Source organism: Momordica charantia (genome assembly GCF_013281855.1).
Source record: "Momordica charantia cultivar OHB3-1 chromosome 10 unlocalized genomic scaffold, Mcharantia_2.0 BLBB01000010.1, whole genome shotgun sequence".
Classification (NCBI taxonomy): Eukaryota; Viridiplantae; Streptophyta; class Magnoliopsida; order Cucurbitales; family Cucurbitaceae; genus Momordica; species Momordica charantia.
Window position 1 is genome coordinate 14,302,142 of NW_028275158.1, and position 8,985 is coordinate 14,311,126.

The 8,985-nt window shown below is 41.1% G+C and overlaps 1 protein-coding gene across 1 annotated transcript; it reads right to left on the reverse strand.

Moving 5' to 3' along the window:
• Positions 1-3,450: 3,450 nt before the first annotated feature.
• LOC148208622 (uncharacterized) lies at positions 3,451-3,939 on the reverse strand. Its single transcript, XM_088119127.1, has one exon. The coding sequence runs from the start codon at positions 3,937-3,939 to the stop codon at positions 3,451-3,453; it is 489 nt and encodes a 162-aa protein (XP_087975253.1).
• Positions 3,940-8,985: the final 5,046 nt, after the last annotated feature.

Sequence of the window (8,985 nt, forward strand, 5' to 3'; positions counted from 1 at the left end):
ACCTTATCTTGGCCAATCCTATAGAGATATGAGTCATCCCAAAATTAAAACTTACTCTCATACAAGAACCTTTTCAGTTGTTGCTTGTTCATGTTTGCTGGCATAATTCCACTAGCAATATAGTTGGCTAGATCTGCAAACCATGGTTCCTCATCTTTCATCCAGAACTCCAATAGCCAACACTTTCTTATCTGGGAAGGTCCCTGTAATTTATGTCTCATGCTTGGAGCTTTCTAGAGTAGACAACCTAGACAAGTGGTCAGCAACCAAATTTTATGTTCCCTTCTTGTCCTTGATCTCTATACCGAATTCTTGCAGTAATAATATCCAGCGGATTAGCCTTGGTTTAGCGTCCTTCTTCGTCACTAGGTATTTCAGAGCTGCATGATCTGTGTAGACAATCACCTTTGACCCTACTAGATATGCTCTGAACTTTTCAAATGCGAACACCACTACTAAAAGCTCTTTCTCTATTATGGTGTAATTAATCTGTGTCTCGATCAAAGTTTTGCTGGCGTAATAAATTGGATGCAGCAGCTTCCCTCTACATTGAGTAAGAACTGCTCCCACAACATAGTCGCTGGCATCACACACTAATTCAAAAGGCTAGTTCCAATTTGGAGCTGTCATTATCGAAGCATGGGTGAGAGCATTTTTCAGTGTATCGAATGCCTGCAAACAGTCAGATGTGAAGTTAAATTATTTATCATTCTCAAGTAAAGAACAAAGAGGTTTAAAAATTTTCGAAAAATCCTTTATGAATCTACAATAAAAATCGGCATGCCCTAGGAAACTGCGGATGCACTTGACATTCACAGGTGGGGGCAATTTCTCTATTGCCTCTATCTTCGCCTTGTCTACTTCTATGCCCTTTCTAGAGACTCTATGCCCCAGCAAAATTCCCTTCTGCACTATGAAGTGACATTTTTCCCAGTTTAATACTTGATTTGTTTCTTCACATCTTTGCAGCACCTTCTCCAGATTATCCAAACATTATGCAAATGACTTTTCAAAGACTGAAAAGTCATCCATAAACACCTCAACTACTGATTATACACGGTCAGAAAATATGCCATCATGCACCTATGGAACGTTGCTGGGGCATTACAAAGCCCGAATGGCATTCACCTGAAAGCGAACGTTTCGTAGGGACAAGTAAAAATCGTCTTCTGCTGGTCTTGAGGAGCAATTGTAATTTGATATAACCAATGTAGCCGTCTAAAAAACAGTGATACTCTTGAGTTACCAGCCTATCCAGCATATGATCAATGAAAGGGAGAGGAAAGTGGTTCTTCTTTGTGGCTTTGTTCAGCTTGTGGTAATCCATACATATACGCCATCTAGATACTGTCCTTGTTGGTATCAGCTCATTCTTTGCATTTTCCACTACAGTTGATTACGCTTGTTTACATGCGTAAAAAGAAGGTTTTAGATGCTGTTTTTACTATGTTTTAACTTTGTTTCGGACTTTTTCTCGGTCGTTTGAGTTCCAATTCATGCAAAATTCATATATTATGGTTTGTGGTTGGCTTATATTGTATTTATGACATTTTAGGACCATTTGGGAGTGCAAATTAATCAAAAGAAGCAAAAAGACGGAAAAACCTACATGGGAGGCGCTAGGCGCCTGCGTGCCTGCAGAAAAACAGGTTTTCTTCCAACTTTGCCCTTAATGAAACGCGTCTTCCAATGCGTTTTGGTGGTTCCAACCGATGCATACGTGTAGAAGAAGTGTTCCACTATCAGTTTGAGCACGATTTGGTAAGTCAAAAGAGTTGGAAATGGGTGATTCACCATCGTTTTAGGACCTACCTAACCAAGTCTGCACAGCTATAAATTCCAGCAACTTCTCCACCAAATTCATCAAGCCTTGCTTCCTTCTCTTGATCATTTTTAGTGTTTCTTTGTTGCTTTCTAAGTACTTTTAAATTGCTTTCATTAGTTGCTTTTGGTTTTTAAATCCCGAGTACTTTACATTCCTTTATTGAGCTTTGTTTTGTTTCCATTTGTACTTAGTTATTTTCTACTTATTCAAATATATAAAAATCCAGCACTTTGCTTCTCTTCTCTTTGCCTTTACTTTATTTTTAGTTAAGAGAGTTGTGTTTTTGGAGGAAAGAGCATGTGACACTCCCCCTTGCTTGAAAGAGAAGGGCGAAGCTCTCAATCCCGATAAAAACTCTCCATTAGTTAACTTTTGTTGTTTACACATGCATTCCAATTTCAACCATTTTACTTGCTGTATTTTCTTCAATATGTCTTTCTAAATTCCCGTCTCTAGCCCGGTCATGGATAGTTAGCCTTTTATTTCTAATAAGGGTTGCTAAGAAGTACTGTTTTTGCTTTCCATTGATTGCTCAACATGTTTTTCCAAAAAGTTAGGATTTAGAGAAGGCCACTGTAAGTCTTAACAATTCAATACTGAAAAGGTTGCTTATTTGAATTGTTGAGTGGTTAAACCGAGGAGAGGAGCGCCTTAGACATAAGGGTTCCGCTTAAGTAGCCTAGACATAGGACCTTAACCCGAGGTTGCGACTATTTCCATCCTAAAACTAAGATATCTCTTATAATAGACATATTAGGGAATGTCTTAGGACTTTCAACTTGCTTAGACATAAGTCAAGTGAAAAGCGTAGTCGTTGGTTCCTAAAGTAAAATGCATATCGTCCTTAGCATATCCTTGATTCTTTGTTGGCTAACTTGAAGTAATTCGGGCTAGGTTTTATCATTATAAGTCCGAATCCCAAATCCAAAACCATTATTTGTGACCACTTCCCATTTTACAAGAATCACTCATTTCAACATTCACTATTCTTTAAAACTTTAGAGTTTGGAAATTATTTAGAAGTCCTTGAAGATCGATACTTGGATACTCCATCCATTTTATATTACTCTGACAAGTGTGCGCTTGCATCTATATAATTGTTACCACGCTTAGTGCGTGCGTTCAGCAAAACGCCAGTCAACAGTCATACCTCACTTCTTAGGCACACATTGCACTGGACTTACCCATTCGCTATTTGAAATCAGAGATATGATTCCTGCATCCTACCACTTGATAATTTCTTTCTTTACCACCTCCTTCATAGCCGAATTAAGTCTATGCTGGGGCTCTATAGAGTTCTTGTAGTTCTCCTCTAGCATGATCTTATGCATACAAAAGTTGGGGCTTATCCCCTTGATATCAGCAAAAGTCCATCCAATTACTCTCTAATGTGCCTTGAGTACACTCAACAGCATTTGCTCTTTTTCCAAGGGTAAGTCCACTGCTATGATGATTGGCAATGTCTCTGATAAACCCAGGTAAGCATATTTCAGATGCTGCGGCAATGCTTTAAGCTCCAACACTGACGGATCTTCAATAGATGGCTTCGGTAATCTAAGCTCCGAGGTTGTGAGGACTAAAGACTCAAACATTCTCTTCACAAATCTGTCATTGGCATTCATGCACTATGAATGGACATCTTCTAGTTCTTCTTCAAATGCGTTGGCAACACTTTCAGCGTCAACTGCTTTTAGATGCTCCAGCACGGCTTCTATTTCCAACTCCTCCATTAATGCTTCATCCAATATCTTTAATATTGAGCCCTCTTCTGATTCAGCAGGAAATTTCATGGAGTCATGCATCGAGAATTTCACTTCTTGATCCTGCACACGCATTGTGAGCTCTCCCTTGTGGACATCTACTAAAGCTCTCCTAGTTACGAGGAATGGTCTTCCAAGAATAATAGCAACCTCTTTATATGCATCATAATCCAAAATAATGAAGTCAGTAGGGAAAATAAATTTATCTACTTGTACCAAAACGTCTTCAAATTTTCCCTCTGGATGTGTAATGGATCGATCAGCCAGCTGCAATGTCACTGTTGTGGGCCTTGCTTCTCCAATTCCCAACTTCTTGTAAACTGATAACGACATAAGATTGATGCTGGTGCCCATATCACATAAGGCAAGTCTTATCTATTGTCCTCCAATTGAAACTGGTATGGTAAAACTTCCAGGGTCTTTCATCTTTGCAGGAATTTTGCTCGTGAGTATGGTGCTGCAAGCCTTAGTCATTGCTACAGTTTCATACTCTCCTAGCGTTCTCTTCTTTGTGAGTATCTCTTTTAGGAACCTCACATAATTAGGCATTTGCTCTAGAGCTTTCACCAACGGTATGTTCATGTGCAGTTGCTTTAAGACATCTAAAAAGTTCTTAAATTTAACATTCTGCTCCTTTTTCTGCAACCGTTTAGGATATGGTGGCGCTAGCCTGTATTCTCCTGGAACATTATCATGCTCTGCCTGCTTTCTTTTCTCGGGCACTCTGTTTTGTGTAGACCATGTCTCAGGTGCCCTAACAATTACTGGATTGACTGATTGCTTGGATCTGTTCTGAACCTCTTTTAGTTGTTCAGCTATCTACTCTTGTGGAGTAGGTACAACTACTTCTGCTCGCTCACTGTCTTGTTCTGACTGAGTTTCTCCTTTGTCAACTTGAGTAGGTTCCTTTGTCGATGCTGGAGCATTCAGGACTGCCGAAGGTAATGCTTTCCCACTTCGCAGAGTGAGGGCCTTGCATTGTTCCTTACCGTCTCTTTTTGGCACTTTTGTATCGATAGAAAATGCTCCAACCGGTCTGCTTTTCAAATTCGTAGCTAACTGGCTTACGTGCAATCCTAGGTTCCTTAATGATGCAGCTTGCCTTTGCACAGTGGCGTTATTATTGGTTATGTGTTACTTCATCAACTTTTCCAACGATGCAAATGATCCTTCTAATTGCTTCTGTGCTACCATCTGTCCTTAATTCCCAAAACCAGGAGGATAACTTACCTTATGCTGAAATTCTGGAGCATTGGATGCTCTCGCATGTCCTCCTTGATTGCCACTTCAACTAAAATTGGGGTGATTCCTCCGGCCAGGATTGTACGTGTTCGAATACATATTGTTTCTAATATTATGTGGGTTCTCCAAGTAATAAACTTACTCAGGATTCCCAGGGCAGTTGTTATAATGGTGGTCTCCCTCGCATAAAGAAGAAGAAATCCTTTGAATTTGATTGACATTAGCCGTACTAGCTGATGCTGTAGCTGTACTTTGCTGCGTCATACTCCTCATTACCAAGTCCGTCAGATTCTCAATATTTGAATTCAATGCAGTATATCATTCAAACTCAACTAGTCCCTTACTCGATTTTCCTTGAACAGCTCTAGGATCAGACCATGAGTGACTGTTTGATGATATTCTTTGTAAAATATTGAATGCTTCAGCATAGGGTTTTGCTAGCAAAGCCCCATTTACGGATGCACAATTACTAAGTGTGTGGCATCATCCAGACCTTTGTAATATGTCTCTATCTTGATGCATCTTGGGATCCCATGGTGAGGACACCTCTACAATAATCGTTGAAATGCTCATAGGATTCACTGACTGATTCCCCAGCAAATTGGTGAAAGTTGTTGATCTCACTGTGGTACTCAACATTTTTGCTGGGTGGGAAGTATTTCATAAAAAACTTCTTATCTAAGTCATCCCAACTTATAATAGACTACGAAGGAAGGGACTCTAACCATGTTCTGGCTTTATCTCTAAGTAAATACGGAAATAGCTTAAGCCTCAACACTTATTTGCTCAATCCTTCATCCTTGAATGAATTGAAAACTTCCATAAAGAATTTCAGATGCTGAGGCAGATCCTCTATAGCATGTCCATGAAATTGACCCACTGTCTGGAGCATTTGAAACATCACTTGTTTCAGCTCAAATTTGGGAGCTTCAATTTCTGGCTCCGTGATAACTTGATTGAAATTGTGGAGCTGCATATGCTCTGATTTCCCTGTTGATGTCGTATGCTAAGAGTTTAGAGTTGAGAGGGAGCACTGCTACATTAGGGTGAGCAGAGACAGGAACCCCATCTACTATTTCCTCTATTTTCACATTTGGTCTTATATGTGCATTAGGCTCAATTGACGGATTTATTCTGTCCATGTTGGCTGCCGCTTGTTGTCACCTCTACTCTCGTATATTTTTGTGGAAGGTACGTTCTATTTCGTGGTCAATAATATATTCTAATCCTTCGTAGTCGTTCATGCACCTTGCAAAAACACACAGCAAAATACAAATGTGAAAATGAGAAAAATCTCTTCAGCACCGTATCTACAAATATCAATGTTAAAATAAAATCACAAAAATCCCCAGTAACAGCTTCAAAAACTTATTGCGTCCACACAACTGTGTTGACAACACGTGCAAGAATACACAAACCATAGGTTGTAGTACGTAACGAGGTCGTATCCACAGAGATTTTTGGTTTATATTTTAAAGATAAAAGTAGATACCAACAAATAAAAATGCATAGATTTTGAGTATGTATATTATCTAGAAAAAATAAAACAATGTAATAACAAGACCACAGAGACTTGCAAGAGACAGTAGTTTCAAAGCTGTCAACACAAGAAAGGAGTAGCACAGGAAGCGATAACGAGTGAATAACATATATGGAAAAGACGGGGGAGATTTAGCATGCTTTCACAAGTTATCAACCTACCCTCTAGCGTAGCTAACATTTATTAGTGTCCAGCTCGACTCGGTTCCCTTATGAGACACCCCAAACATGAGTAAGTACGACTCTCGTTGCTAAATACCCAAGCAATAAACCCAAGCTATAGGCATGATTAGGGGACCCCATTCCTGAGTATCCTTATAGCTATAGAAAAACGCTAATCACAAGCAAAAAAAATCAGCACACATAAGCCTTTCTGGTTCAATACAGAAGCTAGCATACACGGACAGCGGCCAAAAGTAACGCGAAGATTAAGAAATAAAATCAGATTTGCTTAAAAATAAATGTAGCAGCTACAGGTTCGGTCTTAAGTCGGTTACAGCATGTAAACCTCCTCCAAAATGAGGCTTAGTTCATAATGGGTAACCTAAAGGGTCTATAGTATATGGATAAGGCTGGGTACCTTATCCTGGCAACACTATGGATACGGCCCACTCTGTAAAGGTTACAGATGACTCGATCCGTGTAACGCCCCGAGTCCCTCAGGTTAGTTAGTCTCGAATCAGGAGATTTTTCATTTAATATTAAATTGATTGTTAATTACATTTATCTATATTTATCGGGCTCTAAAAATCCAATTAAATTAATAATTACCGAACTCCGTATGTTGGGTCTTGTTTTAAGGGGAATGGACTAATTTTCTCTTGGGCTTGGATGGTTGGGCCTCCATTGAGGTAATTTGGTTTTAAAACAAAACAAAAGAAAAGAATAAAAAAAAAAAGAAAACCCTAGCCCAAGCCCTTTTCTCCCTTCTTCTTCTTTCTTCTACCCTAGCCGCCCCCCCCCCCCCCCCCCCGATTTCTTCTTCATTTTTTTCCAACCCAGCCGCCCCCCTTTCTCTCGTTTTCCGGCAAGTCGCACTGGTTGCTAGCCACTCCGAACGGAACGACGACACCCACGGCGGCGGCGGCGCGACACAAATCGACATGAGCGACTTCCGACGGCGACCCGGCGTACCGACAGCATCGTCTTCGTTCCAGCAGGCCGCTCGACCCGTTTCTGCGTGCAAGGCCGCGGTGCTCCTCCGTGAACTGCAAGTCCCACAGCGGCGCTCCTCCGGGTTCTGCAGCAGATTCGGATACCCAGTAACGGCGGCACGTTTCCCCTGCGATCTACAACGAACCAGCGTGGCCTCCTCCTCGCGGCGGCGCACGGCGAACGGGCGGTACAGCAGCGGAACGACGACGACTTGCTGCTACGAGCTGACGAACAACAACTTCAGCGACGGGATTTGTACGTTACAGCGGTGTTTAGGACGTTTGGCGGTGACCCACATCCGTTCGAAGCTCGATTTAGGCTACCCACACCTTGGCGAGTTAGATCTAGGTGACCCACATCTATACGAAGTCGGTTTTGGTGGTAATGCGTCATTCGAACCCTTTTGGAGTTAATTTCGAAGGATAAATAGCGTACGTAACGTGCTGTATTTTATGTTTTGGTGTGCTTAGGGTGAGGTCGACGCAAAACTTAAGGGCGAGGTTGTGGGTAAGTAGACAAGGGGCGTGTGCGTGTGTTAATGTATGCTCGATGGTCTCTAATGTGCTGATTTTGTGGCGTTAAATGCTAATTTTGTGATGTCATTGTGCTAAATAATTTTCGTTGTGTTAGTCGATATACTTGGAATGGTGTTGGATATTTGTCGATGAAAATGGTGAGTTTTCTGCTTGCTAAACTGTGACTATTGCTGTGGTAATGTTCGTTGTCTGGATATGCATGTTTTGTTCGGCGTGTTTAGTGAGCTATTATCCTTAGTAATACTTGCTAACTAATGGTGTTGGATATTGAGCATAATTGGGTTATTATTATTTCGTTATTAGAAAGTTGTCAAGGTTGTGAAAGCATGCTGAACTGTACTTGTTAGTTGAAAGATGCAGGGTTAGTGGTAAAAGAAAGTATATAGTAAGACTCGGGTGAAAGCTGGATTTCTGGAAGGAATGAAGGAGTGGGTGTCAGGGCCTCGGGTATAAATGGTCGGGGGCTGATACATCACTAATGGAGTATCGAGGCCTCGGGTATAAATGGTCGAGAGTCGATACGAGGAGTCTTTTGGAGGGAATACTATTGGGGCCTTGGGTATAAATGGTCAAGGGCCAATAGATGGTGAAGTCATCGGGGCCACGAGTATAAATGGTCGAGGGTCGATGCAGCAGGGTCGGGGCTCTGGGTATAAATGGTCAGGGGTCGACCCTACTCAAAGAAGATAGCTGTGGAAGGGTAGGATAACTGTGATAAGCGTAGAGGTACTTGTGATGTTAGGGAGACTGGAGGTTGGTTGTTAACGTGTTTCCTGGTTGTGGTTGTCACTAAAATTTCATGGAATGTGTATATGTTTGAATGCATACTGTAATGAAAAGCATGATTTCGAATGTTTCTTGATATAGTTGAGCATGATGTGTGTGTGTTGGTGAGGGCTACATATGGAATATATTTTATATACTCACC